We start from the raw sequence: 24,531 nt of genomic DNA, 5'->3' as shown, positions 1-24,531 counted from the left end.
ACAGAGAAAAATTATTCTTCATTTCTATCTTTAGTTCGTAAATTTCTCCCTTAGTCTCTTAAATATTCGGCTCACAAATACTAATGTTGCCAGAAGTAAACATCACACAGACTAATTCATGAATTAATGAATTGAATACATTGTCACTTTCCAGCATTCAACAAAGAGCATATATTCTTTGGGTATCGTGTAAATATTTCCCCTTGGTTTTTAAAAATAATGCTCCATGATTGTTACATGAGCCGGTTTCTAAGCCTGTCGGCAATTATGCATTCAGTAGCCTTTTGCCTCTCTCTGCTCCTCTTGGGCTCTCTTCCTTCTCTTTCTTTTCTGGCCTCTTTATTCTTTCTCTTTCTTCTTCTTTCTCTTTGTCCTTTTCCCTCGAGTTTCTCTGTGTTTTATCAATAAGACCTTTCAAAATCAGTAAAACTTTTTGAACAGAAGAAAGGGATCTTTAACAGCTCGAGTTCAAAAGGTAGCCATGTCAACCTTTGATTTTCCCAAAGGAAAAGGTGGACATTGAATTATTTTGGAGAATATGAAGAACAGTGAACCAGAGAATAATAGCCCGTTTGAGAGTTGACTTCAGAAAATAGGCAATTGTAGAAAAGGTGTGAATCCTATTAGAGGACTCAGATCAGAGTACACTCCCCTCACTTTGCTCCTTCCATAGACGTTTTTCAAGCTCCCCACCCCCACCCCCACCCAGGCCTTTCTCTATACTAGGGATGGGCAGCTGCAAGGAAAAAGATCCCGGCGTTAGTTGAGCATCTGTACTGTGCCTGCCCTGCCTGGACTGCTGCTGGGTCCTTCCTGCATGAACTCATTCAGTCCTCAGAACAGCCCTTTCCATTTTTCTGATGGGGGTAAGAGTGCTTATGTGACTTGCTCAAGGAGACACTATTATCACCCATTAATATTGCTGAAGGCCAGAAACAGCCTACAAAATTGTAAAATGTAAAAGAAATATTATATAGTATCATTGTTATTCTTCGTATACCGAATACAATCGATCATTTAAAGTTTTGTTGTTTCACTTTTGTGTGCCCCATCCTTTAATGTCTTTGAGAACTCCTAACATGTTATGTGCGCATGGTCGGCTAATGTCATTTTATAAACTTCACCGTCCTGTTTTATGAGAGAGTTTCAGTCTGTGAGGAGTATAAAGTTTTCCCATAGTGGGCATGGTTCTTCCATTCCAAAGGGAATAGTGTAGGAGAATCAAGCAGAGATGGTTGAAAATCTCACTCTGCTATGTGTTGGCTACATGAGCTTGGGAAGTTACTTAAACATTCTGAGCTTTCATTTATTCGTGTGTAAAATGGAAATTAGAGGATTCTTGTGAGGATCAAGTGATATAATGTTGATGCTTTAGCACAGAGCCTGGGCACAATAAGAACTCAGTATTTGAATCCAAGGTCTTATAATGAGAGTCAGTTCTTTATGAGAAGGATGGGCTTAATCTGTGTTTTTGTTGTCGTTTTTGTAATGTGGAGCAGATGTGGATAGGACAATTTGTGAGCCACAGACTTTGAAGTGATATGTAAAAGTGACACTAACTTCTATGTAAAAAAAATAAAAAGTCAGCAGGAAACGGTTGGGAATTCTGCCTAGCCAAGTACAAGAGTGGTATATTCCCAGCGTCTGTTCCTAGGTCGTTGTTTCAATGTACTCTGTCCTTTAATGGGTAGCTGTGTGCAGGAAGACAGCATGAGAGGGCAGTAAAGCCAACCAGCTCTGGAATCTCGTCTGGTTTGAATCTGGCTCCACAACGTACTTGCAGGGTGACTTTGGACCCATTTACTTCACCTGTGTAAGTCTTAGTTTCCTTCCTTCTAAAGTAGAGATAATAATAGCACCCAGCCTTTAAAAGTTTTTTGTTTTTTTTAAATAAATACATATAAAGTGCCAGGTAGCATTCTAAGTACGTTACCACTCTTAACTCATTTCGTCCTGTAGAAGCTCTGTGGAGTTGGTATTGTTGCTTTTCTTATCTTACAGATAAGAAACTGAAGCACAGAGAAATAAGTAACTTTTCTAAGTTGCCTGATCGATAGAGTGAAGATTCAAATCCAGGCGGTCCAGCTCCTGAGTTTGTTCTTAAGCCCTGGGCTGTGCTTTCAGGCTGTGAATGAGCTGGGGTGATGTGTTAAATGCACAGGAGTACCTGACCATAGGAAAATCAGGTGCTGGCTTTTCTCTGGGAAACGGAGAGTTTTTCTAATAGTTTTTTTGTGTTGTTGTTTTTGTCTTGTTTTTAAGCAACAACACTGTTGAATTTAGCTAAATTAGTAACTACCAACTGTGTTTAGATTTAAATGTTTTGAAGTGTGAGAAATTCAGGCACCCCTGGGGATCAGTGCCTGTCTCCAAGCAGGAAGATTTAGACAGCTTCAGTTTTAGGGCCTTTTATTTTAAGATGAGGAAACTGAGTCATAAAAATAGGAGAATAAAATAAAATGAGAATGAGGCTGTTGGTACCCTGCAAGTTATAGATAATGCTTGCTTTTGCAGATATCATTCATTAAAAGGTAGCATCATTCTCTAAACTTTGTTATGTAATTCATTTTAAAGCAGGAAAAAGGTTTTTAAAACCTCTGGCTAATTTTGTTTCTTGGAATTTTAAACAGAATTCCCTTGCTGTCTTGATTCTCCCTCTGCCTTTTGTCGTCACGTTGACCCCCATTCTCCTGTTTGTGCATCTGCGTCCTTACTCTCATCCTCTCTCTCTTTCTGTCCTCTCCTGCTCAAGATTTGAAGAGACCTATGGCACTGGATGCTTATCATCAGTTATCAGGTGGTAGGAGGTGGTAAGAACCCACCCAGGAGTCTTTCCTTTTTGGCCTTCAGATTAGCATTTGCTGGGGAGCCATTACAAATATAGGGGCCTTATCATCAGAGTAAAGAGGAATCTCTGTCGGCAGCCTTCTTTCCCACATGCCCAGATAGATACCTTCTAAATGTTGGCAGTTAGGACAAACTCACTTCTTCCTGCACTGGTGTAGATAGTAACCACGGGTAGAGTGTGAGTTTGCGTTTGGTGGGGCAGATGTGAGTGTGGTCAGGTAGGTAGTGTTTTGAGGTCATGGGCAAGTTAGACTTCATGGGCCATGTCCCAGTCCTCAGAGAATCTCAACGTTGGTTCAGTTTTATACAGTCCTTTGTTGCGGCATCCAAGAACTGGATGCAGCAGTTCAGTGATGCAGTTTTCCATGACTCGTATGGTATTTGGGGAAATGTGGGATGCAGGAGGAAGGACAAGATGTTTCAGGGGCTGCATCCGTACTTTACTTGAATGGGGCCTTTGTATGGAGGAGAGTATGATATTGTTTTAGGAGAACTTGACTTTGGGGGAAATCCCCCAACAGCCAAATTTAAAGCAAGTGAACAGTATTGATTTAAGGCAAACTCAAGTGCTTATGTAATCCATCTCCCCCATAAAATTAAATCATAGGTGATTTCACATGACTGACCCCAATTTTATAGAACTTTATAACTCCAGTGCTTAGCACTAACTATACAGTCTAACTATATTCTCAAGAGACAAAAAGAGATTCTGATTGGCTCAGTGTGAGTTGGGTTCAGTTGTCCAGAATGTGGTGGCTAGTAGGAATGGTTAAGTTGTCAATGCTGGATAGAAGTGGAAGGCAATTCCAAAGAAATGGAGCATTTTCACTTAGCATTGGACATGTTTGTAGATAAGATAGTGGTCAGTTGGAGAAGAGGCACTAGTTGTTCAAAATGACACAGTAACCCAGAGGCTAAATGAAGGCTAAAGAATTTTCCACTCTACCTTGTAATTACCAAATTCACGGGTCATCACATTTCAGGCCTTACCTTACTCGACCTTTCTCTATCACTTGACACTATTAACCATTCTCCTTGACACTCTCCTTCACATTCCACCATATTCCTGATGTCATCCTTTGGAAATCTGATTTATTTCTCTGGCATTAGCTATAGCCTACACCCCAGGTAGATAAAGCTCCATTTCCATGTAAACTTTTCTCCTGAACTTTAAGTTGAAAATTTCCATCTTCTGCTCACATATCCTTGCCCAGGTTTCCTGTAGTGACTCCAGATTTCACGTATCTCCTCCTATTTCTTTCCTGAAAGGTCCACCATCCATACACTCAGCCAAAACTGAGTGTCAGTCTTGACTTACCCCCTTCCCTCATCTTCATTCACTTACCTATTCTTAGTTCTCCTCCTAAGTCTCTCTGGAATTCTTATATAGTTTTGTTATAGATTAAAAAACAAAAACAAAAACAGAACTCATTGTTTTTTGTTTGGACAACTACAAACGTTTCTTAATTTTCTGCTGTTAATCTTACTCCTTTATACATGATCTTTATTAAAATTAAGTCTGATGTATCACTCTTCTGCTTACTATACCTTCCATTCCTCACACGGTAATGTCCTGACTTCAATTAGACTATGAGCCTCTCATTGATGAGAACCATGCTTACTTGATGTCCTGACCTCTGGGAAGCCATGGTAGGTGGGTGAGGGACAGGATAGACCGACAAAGAGATGACACCGATTAATGAGTAGAACTGTAGTGCACTATGGTTTCTGGGCCCTGAAGATCACAATAATCTTAGAACCAGAAAAAAGAGGCGATGGGAGATGGTTCAAATTTTGGTTCTACCATTATGGAGACTGGAGCTTGACTGGATATATTGTAAGTGGAATAGAGACCTTATATGAATCCCTGGCTGGTACTTTTAGAATAAAAGGTAGAAAACTGGATAGACCTTTTGTGTTTCTTTCTAGCATTTATGCAAGGGAAGACTCATGCCCTGAGTATTGATCACAGGCCTTTCACAAGGACACCTAGGTTAGGTTAATAAGTAGCAAGAAAGTGAACTGGCTCGCAGAACACCTGCTGACAAAAATAGCACTATTTCAGCAATCTACTCCCTGACCCAGTCAATCCCATTTTTAGAATTCTTGCTTGGCCCTTACTGTTTCCTTTCCTTGAAATACACTCGCTTCTGTGCCTGCTCTTCCAAGATTCTACTCTTCCTTTACTTCTCTAAACTTTTTGCCAATCATTTCATCTCACTTTGACCACCCCAGTGGTGGCCTGATTTAAATTGTTCTCTAATTTTTGTGCAGGTTTTATGTATTTGCCAAGGTTAGACTGTGTTATGGTAATGAGAAATCCCCAAATCTCAGTGGCTTTAACAAATCAAAGTTTATTTCTCTCACACACAGTGCTGTGGTTTCTGTGGCCCTTCAGGGTAGCTCCCTTCTAAGTAATGGCTTGGGGATCCAAACTGGTTCCATCTTGTGACTCTGCCATTTCAACACATGCCCTCCAGGGTTGCTGCTCTGAAGAGCCATGGACGAGGAGTGAGCACTGCCATTTTGTTTTGTCACAGACCATTGGTTAAAACCGGTCATTAGCCTCAATTTCAGTTCGAGGGAAGCTGGGCATTGTAGTGGAACACATGGACTGTTTAGTGAGAACTGCTGTCTCTGACACTTTTTCTCCTCTGGTGGATTATATGCTCCTTCACTACAGGGAATGTGTTTCTCATTTGTACCCACTGCGTAGTAGCCTGTCCAAAGTCAGGGTGCATCATATCAAGTTGTCAATCCTTTTTCCCCCGAATAGGAATATTTCACCCCTAGAGCAATCCTTAATAGTGTTGAATGTGGCTAAATAAGCATTTGAAATAGCTCTTATGCTCTTTTTTGTGTGGAAGTTAAGCCTTCTTTGGATGTTGTCTTCGCTGGGTTCAAAAACCTTATATTTCATGCTCTATAGTCCTGAAATTTATCTAGTCTTCATTCATCTTTGAAATCATAATTACTTGGGGAAAATGTAGTGCATTTCTGAATGAAGGAAGTAATTGATTCATATTAATATTTGATGATGACAGATGATTAACTGAAGTACATATGAAGTATGAAAAAAATTATTTTAATTATGTTTTTATCTTTATAAGACAAACTATGCAACTTGCAAACAAATTTGAAGGTTAGGTGGTTAGTTTGTCTTAATATATGAAAATTAGCATGGATATAAAGAGCAGGCAGTTCTACTCTTTCACTGAACTTGAGTCGACTCCTTTACATTCACCATGGCAACCTCAGTGATCAACACGTACGCAGACTCTGAAGTGTGCTGCCCAAACTTCCCAGCCTTAATAATGAATAGGTATGAACTCCATTATATGAGATTCTCTGAACAAGTCACTGCAAAGCTGATGCAATTCCAGAGTGGCATTTCTTTCTCTCCGTATGCCGCTGTGAAGGTCTAATCCTAGACTGCAACTTTTGGGGACATCTGTGTTTTTCCCCTCCTACAATATGTGGATAAAAACCCTTTTGTCTCCTTCTGACCCTGACATTGATCAATGTAGCTTGCTTTGCATCCTCTCAGTTTAAACAAAGAAAGTAACGTTGGAAGCCAAATATTGCTGGAGCAGACGATTTGGTTTAATGCATCTTCCTCTGTAGTGGGAATGCAAGCCTCAGCGGCTCTAATATTTAACCGAAGCAGATCTCCATTTGCTTATCTGTTTAATCGCTCTTTTATCTAGGCCAGCTGCTGCTCCCGCTACTGCAGTAGCCACTTCTAATGGGAAAGAAGTAGCCTTGATATCCTAATTGTTTAAACCTCTGCAAGTTTGCTACCTAGAACCTGCACCGTAAATTGTCACCTGAGAGGGCTCTTTTATAAATAATAGTATTGCAGTATTTTAACGTGAGATAAGCAATTAGGATAACATTTTATTTCAGACTTCTATCACCAGGTATTTTATCACATTACTTTTATATTAACTGAGGCTTGACCATTGATCACATAACCAAAAATGACTGGTTCTACTTAATATTACTTAAAACCTTTTACATCAATTAGTCCACTTTTTTTTTTTAACTTATCAAGACAATTTTATACTCAAGAATAATTAGTATTCCTTCCACTTAACTATTTGGGTCAGTTTAATGACATATTAAAAATTGTTACAGTGAACTGGAAACTGTTTTATGGTTGGATTCCTGTTAGAGCTCCCCAAAAGAGACCAAAGCCTCTTTCCAAGTATTATTTACAGTTTTTCCACCCCCCAAAAATATTGCTGTAGATCTGAATGGTGAACATAGCATTTGTGCACCTTCCCAAACTGGATCAGTCTAAATGCCTTTTAGTTTTAATGGTTCCCAAGCTGGCATGTGAGCCTTGATGACAAGGCACTCTACTAGAAATGCCTTTTCTGTGGCCCCTTGTGAGACAAAAGGTCTTACTGGAGATGGATTTATTTAGTCTTAAGAAACAGAACTTCAGGTAAGAGACAAAGCAAATTGTGTAATAATGTATGCTCTGAGAGCCACTTGTATTGGAAAAAAACAAATAAAATGAGACTGGAGTTTTTATGTAAACAAATGAATTATATGATATGAGTCTAAAGCCTCAGTGAAAAGCACTTCTCTTACACAAACATGCACATTGAACCCTGTGCTGGCATCGAAGATGGCGTTCTGCAAAGGCTCCGAGCGTCTTCGTCACACCGGTTCTCTGAATCACATTAAACCAGTCGAGACATGAAAGAAGCACAAGGTATAAACCCCTTGAGGGCCCGTGAGTCACCATGTAGAAAGGTTCTTGAAAGGGTAAGAACATTTTATAGTTGGATCAATAGGGGCCTGCAAAGTAAGTGGCAGGGTAAAGACAAGTTGAGGATTAAAAACTTTTGGAAACTTGAAGAATTGAATTATTATCCTAAGGCACTTCCCAGGAGAAAAAGACCGAGAGAGACACTTTTTCTCAGATCTCAACCAGCAACCTTTCCAGCTGATCAGAATTCAGCCAAAGTAGATTGGGCGATCATCAGCCCTTAGTGTCTTAGTCCCGATGCAAAGCTATGACACAGAGTTGTTGTTGTTGTTTTTTCAGAGATTTAAAGCACCCGCCATTGCAGTTTTGGGTACATATCAAAAAGTGAAGGATGGTGTTGCAGACTTGAAAACTAGAGCCACTTTCCCGTGGCATACTTTATCGAAAGAGGTTCTTATTCTATTTTCCCAGCCAGAATGAACTTTTACTTCGAGAATGTATGAAACAGCATTGCAGTTAGGTTTCCCTCTTTCTCATCCCTGTCATTTTTAACATAGGTTAACAAGCCGTTGCATCGATACGGTTATCAGAAGTTCAATTATGTCTGTGAAGAAGTCAATTAGCTCAAGGGTATGACCCCCAGAGCAGCTGCAAAAGTATATGTACAGAAGCCTGGCTAAGAATTTCTGAACTCAGAACAGATTCTAAGAGTTATTCCCAGTCTATTGGCTTTTGTCCTAGCCTCAGAAAATTTACAGAGCCCGACCATGAAATATGATGAAACAAAAACTCTGACTTTCAAGAGCTATTACTCTGTGCTCTACCCAGCATGAGCCAATCTGAGCGTGAATGGCCTTAGGCCAACTCCATGGGCACCGAGTGCAGGGGGAGGGTAGATGTGGTGGCTAAGAGGACAGGGAGTGGTGACAAGGAAAGGGTAAACCCCATTAAGGACTCCTGCCCTTGGAGCTGGAGTTGCATCCACCCCAAAACCCCTCTTCTATTTTTCCTATTTGGGTCACACAGAGGAGGCTTTGTGTAGAGCAGTTCTTAGTACATCCAATCAGATTTATGAGGAAAGCTGGTTTGCTTGATGAGACACCAAAGAAAGAAAGCAGGAGACAGCAAGAAGCAGGAAAAATGAAAGAGGGAGCGTTGAGGAAGGTGGTCAGCAAAGTCTAATTTGGTCCTTCCTTTCTGCCAGTCTCATTCACGCCTTGCTTGGACCTCACACTCTGTTCTGTGATAGATGCTCTCACCCATGCAGGCAGCTGGGCCAGCTTGCACTTGAACCCTGTGCGACAAAATCTGAAGAGCTGTAGATGAGGGTCTTCTGGACCTAGATGTGTTTTCTGGGTAAAGAGGTGCAAGTGTCTGCATAGGTATAACCACCTTAGGTACCATTATTTCCTCTTCCTGGGGAGTTCCCAGATGACCCTCATGGAGCAGGTGTGACATCTACTGCCACATGGCTTATCATAGGTTTTATGCAAAACAAACAAACAAAATAAACATTTAAAGCACATTTTAAAAGACCTACTTCCCAAAGGCATAAAAACACATCTATGCAGGATCAGGAAATAAAATGATACTTTTGAATCGAAACTAAGGTACATACTCATATATGAACACTGAACTCAAAAGATCTGAGGTTTTTCCATTTTAGAGGTCACCTAGAAATAGCAAGACTTTCCTCAGTCTCCTTGGATTGCTAACTTAGACTCCCCTCCTCTTTGGTGCTCCCTGCAATATACAATACCCAGGCTTTTTCTCTAACTCACTACCGTGTTTCCCCGAAAATAAGACCTAGCCTGACCATCAACTCTAATGCATCTTTTGGAGCAAAAATTAATATAAGAAACGGTCTTATTTTAATATAAGACTGAGTTTTATATAATATAATATAATACAATACAATATAATATAATATAATACTGGGTCTTATATTAATTTTTGCTCCAAAAGACGTGTTAGAGCTGATGGTCTGGCTAGGTCTTATTTTCCAGGAAACATGGTAGTTGGAGAAGAAAGTAGTTTAGGGCTATTCTGGCACATAGATTTTTTTGGTCCAACCAGTGAAACAGGTATTATACTTGCTCTGTTAGGAACCAAGTTCACCTAACCTGGGTTCTAAGTCTGGGCACAGTAGCCAACCAAATGGTACCTTTCTAACCTCTCTCCCCAAACCAGTTCTCTTAGGCAGTCTTTCTTCTGAAACAATTGCATATTTCTAGAGCGGAGGAAAGAAGTGAAATAGCTTTCTGTCTAGTTATACTTCTTTGGAAAGGCCAACTTCAGACCGAACAAGATTCCTTCATAGAAGACAATAATCTATGAAAGCTAGGGTGATGGGTTTGAAATCGACAAAGGAATGCAGACTTAGCTCTTCTCCAGAAAGGTGTCTTTTTACCCATGAATCTTCTATTTCCATTAACTAGAAATATTCCTTAAAAACAAAACAACAAAACCTCCTGTTCCATGCCCCAGGCAGTCTTTCTGTGTAAATCAGTCTGTGGCAGCCAGTCAGATATTCTGACAAACATTTTCCCCTTCAACTCTGGCTGAGGAGGCTTCTTGGAACCTCTGCAAGAGGTTCATTTAGGTCAACAGAGCTTACATTTCGGCCTGCCCTCTCCCTCCTGATTTTTCCCTCTGTTTTTTTATTTTTTATTTTTCTTCTCAGATCCCCCTTTAAAGGATCATTTTGGATGGGAAAAGTATAGGCGTGGGCTCGAAATGATGAGGTGTTTTCCTCCACAGTCTAGAGAAGTTGTAACATGTACAGGTGCTCCTGGGTATGGGGAAAGCAAGCAAAAATACCATCCGCCTGTTCTTCCATGTGCTGTGTGTGCCTCTACTTTGCAGATCCACCCTTTGCCACATTACTCACCTGAAGACCCCAGGGCCCCTTTTAACTCTGTCATTATCAGGAACTGAAATGTCATGGAAATTATTGTTTCTATTTATAGACAGGTAAACTAAGGCTGAAAGGAAAGTTCATATTGGAGTCGAATCCTGTCAGTTTTTAATTTCCATCTTTAAATCAAAATGTATTTCCCCCCAAATTAAAAATAAGACGTATAGCCACTCAATGGGGGGAAAAATACATGCAGTATTGTACTGTATTAAATTTGCAATTGTTATAAATCGTCAATGTAATATCTTTGGGACTTGGTGTGTTTAGATTCTTAAAACCAAGTATGTTGAAACGTTCCCACCTAGCTTTCTCTTATGTACATGAATTTAGTGCAAGCCACTGTTTCGAGGTGCTTTATGTGGTTGGATTGACACTGCTTAATAAACAATTGAAAAAATTAAGCATAACCTAGAAGTTGTTTAGAACTATGAGTCACTTTCCTGACAAGCCAATAAGGCAAGAGATCCAGAGTTGCAAAACGATTGCTAGCCCAGCCTGAGGGACCCTGGAACTCTATTACAGGTAGTAGTTAGGAGAGCACAGCAGTTGTGTTTTACTGCGCTGCAGAGAACAGGCTAAGGCTGCTAACCAAACAAAAGAACTTGACTCTGACGATGCCAACTTTTACATTTGTTTCAGAACCAGGGACGCTCAAACCACCAGAGGTAAGATTAACATTTACACATTGTTATATAACTTTTGCATTTCAAATTGTTTGCTAACTTCAGCAGGCTTGAGCTTTTAGAATGTTAAATGTGCCTCTTAAAATGGAGAGAAATAGAGACCATGAGCAACCAACTGCTTGTGAATGAAATGCACAGGTTTAATCAGGAATTTTTAGTCACCCGCTGAAGGTCTTCAGTAGAGGAAAATCGTGAGTATTTAATCTAAGCCTGAGTGTAAATGGAACTTTCAGAATCTTCCTTATTCAGGTAAATTTTAAATAACAATTGTAGCACCAATGTGGGGATATATTTCCCTGAGACAGAATTCCACAAATCCCTGAGGTTTTTAAAACAATGCATCTGAAGATATTTCCTTGGAATGAATAGCCTTGATCCTGTTAGTACAGAAAGAAGTTGCTAGACCTGTGCCCTGTCATGGAATGGTGTGTTGCTGCTCAGCATTTGCTGGTACTGAAAAGTTCTGACATGGCTCATCTAAGGATGTGATTTCATGTTTCTGGTAGTTTTCCATCTGAACACACATATAATTTGTATCATGTCTTACTGACCAAATCGAGATCTGATAACATGTCCTTTTAGTTTCACACAGAGTCTAAGGTCGAATGGCTTAGGAGTATGTGATCCCTGTCACCGCTTAAAATAAAGCTATTTTTTAAAAAAATATGAAAGAATGAAAAATATGGCCAATTCCAGACAACCATTGCCTTGTCCTTCAACCAAAAAGAACAAATTTTTTATCTTACCTCCAAAAAAAGAATGTCAGCAAAGAAAATTAAAATGTAAAATATGTATGATTCGTTATGTGAACCAAATTCTCAGTGATCTGAGAACATCAGAATAAAAGAATGACAAAAGCATTCTATGCCAAGTTATTTTAACACATAACAATTATATCTCATTAAGAGTGGTGTAATATTAGTATGTGTTTAATAGGCTGGCACTTATATTATTGGTAAAAATATTTTAAAAAGTACAGCAAGATGTCAAATAAGAGGTAATATTTTCCTATTCTTTCGCATAAGCACATAATTTTTTCATATAGGATATCAAGAGTGTGACGTGAGGAAATTTATGTGCACACCTCTTCGTGTATCAGTTGACTGTATTTTAGAATCTAGACTCTAGATCAAGGAATGCATAACAAGAGAGTAATAATTTTAAAATAGGCTGCATGAGTTCTTCTAGGGCTAAAATAATGTAAAATTTCTTTTAGTGTTTAGTCAAAAAGGTAAGATTTTTTTCACCAGGCCTATAAGGATTGTGCCAGAAGCGCCAAAGAAGATCTTGGAAAGCAGCCTTCTTGCTGTTATTAGATTATTGAGACAGGTTTCCTTGTAGAGCTGTGAACTTTAACTCAGTGTTACCTTACATTTATACTGTTAAATATAGATTTGTTTTTCCAGGAGAAGACGATGTCACTTGATTATATTTAAGTAATGTGAAGTGGCTTGTATTTACAGAAAGAAAGTGTGCTATTAAGAAGTGGTTAATAATTTTCACAGGATACTAAATAATTCTCTCCAGGTATTTTTATACTCTTAAAAATTACATGCAAGTCTTTGATGAAAAGAATTAATTTTCATGTTGATTTTTTTTTTTAAAATGTAGCATCGGTGTTTTAATGACTAGCTTAACTTTTGAATATAATAAGCGTAATTTTTATTTAATGTGTGATTCTGCTAATAATCTCTACTTTGGGTGGATAATTATAGTAAGCTCTTAGATTGGCCAATTTATCTGGAAAGTTTAGCTTGGTTTAAGGGAGAAGTGTAGCAAATGGATGTTAAGAACCATTATTCACTCCATACTCTCCACCAAGACTGTATGGAAGGTGCTTTTACTCTCCCTGGCAGATATTTTATGATGCTCAGGAGTCTTCCCAGAAGTAATCAAAGCCCTTCTGTAAGTTCTGTGACTTTTATTTTCCCCGCCTTGAAGATCTTCTTCTCCTCCACGTACCAGTTTGTAGTCCTATTGTGTTCCCCTATCAGTAGCCATGATTGTGAATTTTTCAGTTTTAATTTTATACCTCATTCTTAAGGTAGGTCAGTTTTCAGTGGCCATGGGACCCATGGGTCTCCTTGACCACATCTGGGATATTCACTTCACATCCCATGCTGGAGTGGCCCTTCAGAAGCCACCCCTAGCTCCAGGAAACACTGTTATCATTCCACACCTATTTAATACATACCTATGTTAAATGTATTCCCTAACGTAGGTTTCTCTACCTTTAGAAAAGGTAGAGGAACCAAAGCCTGTTCAATATAGCAAATGAAGCTTTGCTTGTTTTGTTGGTAAAATCAACAGACAGAATTAGGTTTCACCCCAAAGAGGCAAGAAGAGAGAGTCTTGGACGATAAAGGTATTTCTTTTAGAGAAAGACAAGGTAATAGGTAATGAATCAAGACATAAATTAGGTTGGTTGGTGGTGGTTGTTTGTTCTCCGCTTCTAGGCAGATCAAAAGAGATCAAGAAGGGTCTGAAGACTGATTCACCTGCTCTCATGGGACTGTGACTGCCCACTAGCGGTGCCCTCCTCTGCTGGCTGGGGTACAAAGTCTTGTCCAGCTCTGTCCCAGGCTTTTGAGAATATTCAGGGGGGAAGGAAGTAGGTTTAAATATGTTCTGCCAAACATTTCTAGTTTTTTACAATGTAAAATACTTTTAGGTGCTTTTAAAGTACAAAAAATTTCAGACTCTCCAAATGCACTTGGTCTAAGTAGCAGAAATTGCCTACCCCCCTCCTTTTTAAAAAATGTAACCAGCTTGTATTTTGTTCCACTTCCCACTCTTCCTTTTGAAAAGTTTTTGTTTCAGGGTCACTGATTTTCAAAGAATTTCTGGAGGAAGAACCTAAAACATAAGCAGTAGGGCAATAACTTAGTAGAAATAATTTTCCTCTATGTGAATTTAAATATTCCAAATACCATGAAGTTAATAATAATAATGACAATAATAACAATGATAAGCTATTACTTAATAATCCTTACTATGTATCAGAAACTCTTCCAAGCACTTGATATAAATTAACGCATTTAATTCTCATCACAAATGCTATGAAGTACGTGCTATTATTATCCCCAATGGGAATATTATCCCCATTGGAAATTGGGGATCCCCAACGGGCACAAAGACTTAATTAACTCACGATCAAACAGGTGCCAAGTACAGGCTCTGAATTTGAACTTAAGCAGTCTGGTTCTAGAATTCATACTCTTAATTATTGCACTGTGTTCCCTGTTTTGATCTTAAATTCTAAGGTAATATAGATCTGCTTGTGAACTCAAATGTTGTTTTTCACATTCTAAGTTTATAGTATTTACATAGTACTAGTTCAGGAATAAGAACCAAAGGTTGGATTTCTTTCTTGCCTTCCAAGCACTTTGATAGTAGGTGGTGTAAGAGCAGTAGAAAGACAGCTTCTGTTGGACATTAAGAAGGTGGAGGGCTATGTAGGAAGTAAACGTAGCAACGAAATATCCATCATTACATAGAACATATTGTCAGTTGTGTCATTGTCCTTTATATAGAGAGCTCCAAAAATGTTCATACAATTTCAGGTAGAAAAGAGTTTTTCTTGGAAAGCAGTTTTCTTCTAAATTATTAGCTAGGAATTTGTAACTCACCATGCTTCTCTTTATTGTGCCTCGGCTACCAAGAAGCCCAGAGCTACATTTTCTTCGCCTTACTCACAAGGGCTCTCTTTACCACTACTTTTTCCAATACAGCTACCATCTTGTTCAACATAGCTTCATTGCTGATTTTAATGATCATGTTAGCCTTCCACAAATCCATTTGGAAAGTAGTTGAGTTAAAAAGAAAAATTATATTTTAAAACTTTCTCCAATTTGCTGTTACTTGAGAACCCTGAAAATCTGCTAAATATGACGCTGAGGCCCTTTGGAAGGCTATAGGGGTCATTTCACCCATTTAACTTATGAATGAACACAGAAGGCAGCCTAATGAAAAACCCACAGCTCATATGTGCTTAGTAAAGCCAAATGGGCTCTGAATGAAACTGAGTCTACACACAGGCAGAAACTCTCCCACACATAGAAAGAAAATTGTTTTGGGGAAATATGAATTATATGCTTGTTGTAGACTTAGCATTTCATCCAATTTTTATTTTTACAATAAAAAGTAGAAATCTAGTCCTTATTAATTAATGAGATTACCATAGTTACTAGGTAGGCATTAATGTAATATTTGTGAAACTTAACGTGTCACCGTGCATTTTCAAAAGTTGAAAATCTCTTTTGCATCTTTTCTATAATTTTTGTAATGTACGATTTTTCTTATGGATTCCTTTTCTATAATAAGAATTTGCTTTCCTGGTTTCCAAGCTGCATGCTTTGTTTGATTTCTTAAAGAATTCAGATACAACTGATCCATTATTAAAACATCATTCTCATTTAAATGTTTGCTAAAATCAGAGCTGGAGATCTTTGTTTTGAGGTTTTATACCTGCTCCAGTCTCTGATCTGTCAGGCTTCAGAAATAGCTGAGGTAGAGTTTTGGAGATCATATGTCTTTGCTCGGAGCATTTTCCAACCAAGGCTGTCTGCCTGGCCTTTGTTCTCGTAATTCGTGTAGTCATTATGACTTCAAAAACAAACAAAAAAATGAGTAATAATACCCACAGATGGCAAATGAAGATATTTCTTTCCCATAGTGTTATACCAACGACTTATCAAATGTAATGATATTCAAGTGGAAGACTTATTAGTGAAACAAAAAGGTTAAATTATAAAAACAAACTTTGGAACCAAATGTTTTGATCAAATTTACCATGTTTCCCCCAAAATAAGACCTAGCTGGACCATCAGCTCTCATGCGTCTTTTGGAGCAAAAATTAATGTAAGACCCGGTCTTATTTTAATATAAGACCGGGTCTTATATAATACTATAATGTAAGACCAGCTCTTATATTAATTTTTGCTCCAAAAGACGCATGAGAGCTGATGGTCTGGTTAGGTCTTATTTTGGGGGAAACACAGTAAATTTGATCAAAACATTTGGTTCCAAAGTTTGTTTTTATAATAGGTCTTATTTGTGGGGAAACATGGTAGTCATACTTTGAAATGGAAAAAGTGCAACATTCATTGGCCTTCTAAAGTGTCACAAAGTAATACAATTTAATAATACAAAGTCTTTGTTTTCCCTTTCTGCACAGAAACGGACCAATGGTCTCCGAAGGAACCCCCGACAGGCCGATCCAGGTGTGTTTCTGGTTATGCTTCTATAATTACGATTTAGTTAAATGATGATGAAAGTATATGGGAATTGCTGTAGAAAGTCAGGCAGACTATTAGCCTTTGTTCCTCACAGTTTGGTATATAATATGTGACCAGGAGGTGACAGTCTAATGTGTCAATCATTTACCTGACAGTACTTCCTTCTCAGGACAGGGTCACGTGGTGGGTAACCCTCAGTACCCCATTCTTTCCACAGTCAGCAGTGGAGCAGGTTATTTGCTTTACTGAATAGCCTCAGGGTACCTCGTTAATGCTAACATATCCAACAAACTTCCCCTGTTCCCTCCCAAATCTGGAAAGAAAAATCAACAAGCAAACTGGCACTTAAACATTAGCATTTTCTAAGGAGGTGGGGGGATTCATAGCCAGACAGCTTCGGTCCCCTCCCCATTTGGAAAAATGCTTTTCTTCATCCTGCATGTAAGCTATTTTATAATGGAAAAATGAACTTAAGGACTTGGTGAACAAGTATTCTCTCTGGAGACCAATTGTTGGTCTGCAGAGAGCATTCAGTTGTGTTCTGTTTAACATCATGAGGTTTGCCCTATCATTATTTTAGTGTAATTATTTTTTCATCCGTTAAGCAATGCCTTCCATAGTTTAATCACTAAAGATTTGTTATGTATAATCTATGCTCATAGTATTGTGGGTAAAAGGTATTCATGACTAAAGGATTCCAAATATATGAGCTTGGTAATAAATCAAGTGGAACATGAAATACAGAGTAGTCTTGCTGGAAAATAATCTGGATTATGTGTTTTGTTTTCTCATCATAAACAGTGTTCACCTCATTGTAAAGTTTAGCTTTCAAAGCATTATAACTTTTAACAATCCACACCCATCGCAGCCATGGTAGTTTACGAGCTGTTTGAAAAGATTTATAGGTGCTTTGCTGCCTCTGGCTAGAAATTGCCTCACTTGTGTCCTGAGATCAGTTAAAATGTTTTAACTACAGAACAAAATTGAGGCCATTAAAAAAAAATAATAAGGTTCTGGTTTACTTTTTAATAGTTCCAACTTTCCCAAGACAATACTCTTTGCAAAGTATTCTGCAATAACATGTAGAAGTGACTTCTGTTCTGTTCAATAGGAGTGTATAACCGTGAACATCGTTTTTTTTCTTATTTTGTGTGAGTTGTAGTTTTTCTGTTCTTAAAAAAATTATCTATCCCTTATAAATGTTATTTTAAAAATATTTTCTCTCTGTGAGCATTTTCATTCAATCCATTTTTTTCCAGGGAAGTGCATTTCCATATTTATGGTGTGTCAGTAGGAACACATTTGACTATTAAAAATTTCTTTATATGTAGCCCAAATTTTTAGGAGCCCTTAGATTATTTAAAGGGAGGTATAGTGAATTTATAGATTATAAGTACGGCAAGTAGACCAATAATAAAATAGTTCATCCTCTATCCTATAGGTGATGGCTTTGTATAGCTATTAACTCTTCTGATATTCCTATTTGTCCAAAGATCATGGGAGACTTAATGAAGAGTAAAGTTACAAATATAAAAAATGTAGTGTTGTATGTTATGTTGATAATTATATATCTGTGTACACACACACACACACACACACACACACACACGAGTTATTTATCTTCTCCGTAGACCTTTTGTTTTGGAAAAGTACTTAATGCACATAGTTCTTTGAGTATCAGGTGCTTAATAAATATTTCTAAATGAATTAATGAATGACTATAACTTTCTGTATGCATTGAGTTGCTTGCTTTTTCAATTCTTCCTGTGGACAAAGTGGACCAATGTACTGATGGAATATGGAATAATCTAGCTGTAGTAAGCATGGCTCTGAGCCATATTGGATGGGCTGGAGACCCAGTTTAGCTGTTTACTTGCAGTTGATCTTGGGCAATTTGTATGCTCTCTGTACTGTAATTTCATCATTTGTAAAAGGAGAATAATAACAGTACCTACCTTACAAAGTTGCTGTGAGCATTACATGAGTTGCTACGTGTAAAGTACTTATAACTGTGCCAATATGTAGTAAATTCCAAGAGGTGGTGATTATTACAATAATTGCTTTGTGGTAGAGCATGCTATTTAATATTAGACATTTTGTCATGTGTAGGAGAATCAATAATATTTGCTAGTTATTTCTTTTCAAACAAACCCAGAATTTCATGCTGAATTTCCATTGAAGCTAGAAGTCATATACTCACAGTCATTTTCAGGTTTGCCATTATTTGCTGCTTATCTAATGGTTTCTGTGGTATTTTGCTTATCTTTAAGAAGAGATACCATCAACAGTGGTGGTTCTAAATTTTTGAATTTAGTAGTATTTGTGAATGTAATAAAGAAAAAAAGAAAGGAAAAACTCACAAGTTGGAAAACAGATACAGTGTGTTGTGGAATTCTTTTCAAACCAAGAAAGATGTCAGCTGTAGCTTTGCAATGTGGCTTGTTAACATATTTAAAACATTCACTCTTTATTAATGATTGCAGTTACTCTTTATAGACGATATTTGCAAATGGCTGTGCAATTTAGTTTAGATTTTCTTGTCTTCTGTTGTGTGTTAATTTATCAATTTATGATCTTGACTGTTTTTATAAATATAGTAATATGTTAAATGCAAATTTCGGTAGCTCTTTTGGATTTTTTAAATATAGCAAGGTAATTTTCATCAGTTTGTACTTTTCTTCCTGAGACAGATGTTAGTTTCAGGAAAATAACACTTGTAAGAGACAGATCAATTATTTCAGGAACATGGAGATGCTAGGCCTTTTTCAAGAACATGAGATCATAAATCTCAAGAAAATCTGAGCACTGGGATAATATTTTTCACCTAAAGTGGCATTCAAGGTCAAAGTTACCAATTAAATTTTAATACTGAGCTTTAAAAATTTCCTTCCGTCTGAGTATAGGAAATACAAGATTTATTTTAGTTTGCATGCAGCAAAGCTGTATACCAGAATATGTGTTCTTTTAATCAAATCCATGTTTTTAGATGATTACGAAATTATCTTATATTTGTGCGACTCATTCATCTTGTATTTAAGTCCAGAGTTACTAGCTTTTAAAAAATTCAGGACATTGTTCTCTGTTGTGCTGCCTAAAGATTAGATGAAGTAAATGGAAATATTCAGGTACCTCATCTCTTTCTGATCTTAGGTTACTCATGTGATTTGTGATAACCTTGAATAGTAAATGAGCAGAGAATGGTTAAATTGATAAGAGTTCTTTCTGTGTTCTTGCTTCTCATGTGCTCATTGTAAAACTCTTGATTACAAAGAGAAACCTGGCTCAGAAACACTGTCTTATTTACTGAAGAGATGTCTTACTGTTTCTTAGTAGAGATATCTTCAAAGATGGTCACTTTCTCTTTCAGGTAGATAGAATTGATATGCAATGTCATTTCTGTTTGTTCTTGTATGAAAAAATAAATTCAAGAAATCTTTCTTTTCATTATCAACTTTGTGTCTGATAGACCAGTAAACACCAGCAATGTCATTAATTATAAAACATGGCTCCTCTCCACAAGGAATTTATATTCTGCCCAAGGAAGTGGTAGACACAGACACAAGTCTTGAGTGCATAAATGCATGCATATGTATGTACATATTAAAATACTTTAATATATTAATATACTCTTTTATATATGGATTCACTATGGTATGGCATGGTGTCATAAAAACAATTAGTGAGTAGTCTGATAAACTTATAAAAAGATCTAATTATGTAGTATGTACAAAAAGAAAAGAAATTGGAAAAGACAGACGCAAGTGTAGGCTCAAATTACTTTTACCTGGATGGTCTATATGTTTTCATTTATATAAATAAAAATTTTGTTATGCTGGTTTATTGTACTGAATTGCAATTTATGTTACTGTTTTAATTTCAAAGGATTGAAAAACTGATTTCAAATCTAAACAGAATTGTTGATTTCTTTTAGATATGCTTTTAAACAAATGCCAATTTACTCAGTAGATACGGTTTGTATTTTTAGTTTCCAAATAGAAAACATTGAGGAGAAAAATACCAACCTGGGATTTTTTAAAATCACTGATCTGAAAATACATTTCATTCTTGTCTGTTTTTTTTCTTTTTTTGGTCTTTTTTTTGAGGAGACAAATGTACATTCTTGAAGGTTTTAGTAAATGAGCTTTTGTCTACAATAAATAAGTAATAAAGTAGCCGTAGATCATACTGTTCCCATATTAATCAGTCAAACCTACTTTTGTCTTTTCTGTCACCTCTAAAACTAATTTCTCATCAAATATAAATCCTAATCTAAATATTGAGAGCATAATTATAAATGTGTAAAAATATGTTTCACATTGAAAGAATGAGCTTGAAAAAACTGGGACAATAGAAACTAATGATTAAGATTCATCACGAAGAAATGAGAAATCCAAGCTGTGGACAAGTGCTGGGGAGCCTGCTCTGGGTTTTAAAATAGCTGATTTGTTCTCAAGCTTCCATTAAACTGTGGACAATAAGACAAGTTTTGCACTAAGGCAGTTGATCCCCTTGTCATTATTTTCAGGGCTACCTTTTTAATTCCCTTGCCATGATGACAGATTTTGAAATGTACTTCACAGTCCCTCACTCACCTCTTTTTTGGTTTGGGGAGGATTTATTTCTCCCTTTAAAGCCTCATTCTGAGTTCACAAAGGGTCACTATTGCTGTTGTCTGGCAGGTGTAGCCACACCTTGCCACGCCAGTCTTTCCACTGCTCAGGTACCTCCAGCAGACAAATGACGGCAAGGCGAGTATTTGAAGACATAACCAGGGATGCGTTAGGTGGGAAATATGGCATCAATAATGTGATAGTTGAAATGAAACATTTGCAGTGTTACATACAGAACCTACTTCTGGGTCATTTATGCAGTTCTAACTCATAATTTCTGTTATAGTAATTATACCTCTCGAAAAAAGTATGTATCTATACAATTTTAGGAAAAAATTCTGCAAAGGAAGTCTCAAACTTGGTGAACTGCTTTGAAAATTAATCATCAATAAAACATTCCTTATTTGGAAGGTCAAGTGTGGCCTAGCTTCCTCTGCTATGTTTGGCCTGGTAGTTAAATACTATTCCATTTCAGAAGAAAAAGAGCATGCCATGTATGCTAAGTAGACAAAGAAACTTCACAAATTTCTTATGGGCCCACAACCTCTGAGAATCAAATCAACTTGGTCTGAACTGAGGTAAATACAAGGAGCCAGTTGAGTCAAAACTATTGGCTTCAAATAACAGTATTTGATACAAGTAACGTCCAATGAATACTGAGAAAGAGGACATTGAGAAGGTAATCCTTAATATCATAATTGTTTATAATCTTATAATACAGTAGTTCTAGGTGCAAATACTGAGAATGGTTATGAAAGTAATTAGAGCATTGGGGTACCATGTGTGGAATTTCTGTCAAAATGACTCATTGGCAATTACTTATCTTTCAGTGCATTTAAATCAAGTTGATTTTTAAAATTTTAATTTGAATGAAAAGAAAAGTTCGTTAGGTTCTTAAAAGAGTTTTGTGGGGTTTAACAGATAATTTTTCTTTCGAGACCCATTTTTTCCTGCATAGATATTGGAAATATAAAGAGGTTTCCCTATCTTTGAGGAACTTGGCATTTTGTTGGAAAGATAAGATTTGTAAACACATGTCAAATAATACCATGTTTCCCTGAAAATAAGACCTAGCCGGACAATCAGCTCTAATACATCTTTTGGAGCAAAAGTTAATATAAGACCCGGTCTTATTTTACTATAATATAAGACCGGGTCTTATATAATGTAATATAATGTAATATAATATAATACCAGGTCTTATATTAATTTTTGCTCCAAAAGGCTCATTGAAGCTGATTGTCTGGCTAGGTCTTATTTTCGGGGAAACACGGTAATACTATGCAGCATATGATGAAGCCCCAGAGGGTGTGGTGTACGTTTTGAGCAGTGTAGTTGAGTAGGAAGTCTGATGAGGGAGAATTCTTTGTGAACTAAAGAACGACGCAAGACAAGGAGACAAAATACCCAAGAAGTACATCAGTGAAAGTAAATTTACATAGAATTACAGATGTTAAAGTTATCCGTCTGTTACTAGGTGTGGGTCAGCTCATTTCTGTATCACCCAGTATGCTTTTGTTCGTCAGGTGACATAAACCCGTTTCAAACTAGTGTAAGAGAAAAAGAAGAAAGACTGAGGGATTTACTGACTTAAGTAAGAAGTCAGTCCAAAGTGTTTTGGCTTCAGGCAGAGTTGACTCCAAAGCTCAAATGATATCAGGGTTCCATTTGCCCCTGCGTCTCAGTTCTTCTTTCTACCCTGTTGGTTTCCTGTCAACAGGCACCTCAGGTAGGTTTGTCTCATTTGGTGGCAAAGTTGACCATGAGCAACTCTCCGTGTACATTGTCCCACAGCTAATAATTTGAGAGAAAAGAGAACGCCCGTTTCCCAGTAAATCTAGCAAAAAATCCCAAGGAGGTCTTTAAAAGGCCTGGCCGAAACCATCTGCTCGTCTCTGAGGCAATGGCTGCAACCAGGGTACCCTCGGATTGGTTAATCTGCCTGCTGTGCCCACTTCCAAAACGGGGAGCGGGGCTGACCCGGTCTGTTCACATGACATTTGTTTTGCGTAACAGAGAAGAGCTATGTTCACAAAGAAATAGGGGAAGGAGAAGCTTGGTGTGAACAGACTGTTATGTGCATCTGTTACTGTGTTTGAGTTTCAGACATTTGCCTCCCTGGGCGTGCTGCGGCTGCATTTTCTACCTCTCCTGCCTTGTTCTTTCCCCATTTTTAGGCTCGACTGTTTGTCTTCTGGTATCAAAAGAGGTAAATCTGGAAGGAGATACCTAAAATGGGAACTGCAGATTCCCAACAAAGGCTCATCCCTTCCCACGGCTCTAGTTTGCACGGAAACCAAGAAAACAAGTGTTCTTGTCTCACAGTAGCTTCTTGTAACCCTGCCATTGTACCTAAAATACCCAATTGATATTCTCCTTTGGAAGCAGGTACTGTGTTTCTAGAAGAAGATAAGCCTTTGTTCACTGTTTCCTACTTACATATTAGTGTCGATTGGCGCATCAGGTCAGAGGTCTGGGGAAACAGGACCTAACACAGCATGTTTTGTGGGGAGTGTAGGGAGAATGGTGCCTTCCCTGCTGGGACGGTCAGGATGAGAATGTTGGAGAAGCAGAGAGTGCAGCCCTTGAGGCATTAAGTTGTAGCCACAACCTGCCTCTGTGGCAATAAAAGAGTAATGAGGAAAAAAAGAGAAGGGAGGATCTTTCCTAATTTTGTCTGTATTAGATACTTTCACTCATATCAGTGCATTTAATCTCAGAGGCAGCTTGTGCAGGGTTTTGCCTGAGGCTTCTGCAAGGTCATAGAGCTGGGTTTGTGTCCTGCCGCTCCACTTCCTCGTTGTATCTTGGGGAGGTAAACCCGTTTTATCATCTCTAAAATGGAGGCAATAGTAGCAAACACACCTCTTACTGTTATTGTGAAGATTAAATGAGATAATAATACATTTATCAATGAGCACATGGTAAGTACTCCGTGGGGAATGATGAAGGTGGTGATGGTTCTTACTAATATGTGTACACTCTGGAATTAATTTTCTACTGCTATGCAACAAATTACCATAAATTTAGCAGCATACACAGCACACATTTATGATCTCAGGGTTTCTGTGGGTCAGAAATCCGGGCGTGGTATAGGTGGATCTCTGCTTCTGGATTTCTTACAATACCTCGCTGAAGATGTTAGCCAGGGCTCTGTCTCCTCTGAAGGGTCAACTGGAAAAGGATTCACTTCCCAACTCACTTAAATATTTGTTGGTTTGGTTCCTTTGGGGCTGTTGAACTGAGGGCCTCCATTCCATCTTGTACCAGAGGTCGTCCTCAGTTCTTAGTCCTGTGGACCTCCCCAACATGGCTGCTTGCTTCATCAACGTGTGCAAAACAAGAAGATGATAGTTTCCTAACAGGGTGGAAATTAAAATCTTATGTAACACAACCATGGAAATGACATCCCCCTGCATCTCTATTGGCTAGAGACCAGTCATAAGTCCTGCCCACATTCAGGGTAGGGGATTAAACAAGCTTTGAATACCAGGGGCAGGGATTACTGGGATTTATT

The 24,531-nt window shown here is 37.9% G+C and overlaps 1 protein-coding gene across 2 annotated transcripts in view; it reads left to right on the top strand.

Annotated features, from left to right (window-relative positions):
- Positions 1 to 24,531, top strand: part of VAV3 (vav guanine nucleotide exchange factor 3) — a 329,628-nt gene that overhangs the window by 213,784 nt on the left and 91,313 nt on the right. For both annotated transcript variants that reach the window (XM_019746514.3, XM_019746513.3), the window contains exons 18-19: positions 11,124 to 11,149; positions 16,344 to 16,389. In XM_019746514.3, coding sequence (XP_019602073.2) covers positions 11,124 to 11,149; positions 16,344 to 16,389 — 72 coding nt within the window. The remainder of the gene's footprint in view (positions 1 to 11,123; positions 11,150 to 16,343; positions 16,390 to 24,531) is intronic.

Source organism: Rhinolophus sinicus, chromosome 7 (assembly GCF_057876585.1).
Source record: "Rhinolophus sinicus isolate RSI-liver-muscle chromosome 7, RSI-T2T, whole genome shotgun sequence".
Taxonomy (NCBI): Eukaryota; Metazoa; Chordata; class Mammalia; order Chiroptera; family Rhinolophidae; genus Rhinolophus; species Rhinolophus sinicus.
Note: the sequence above shows the minus strand (reverse complement) of the source record. Positions and strands in the feature narration are given on the sequence as shown.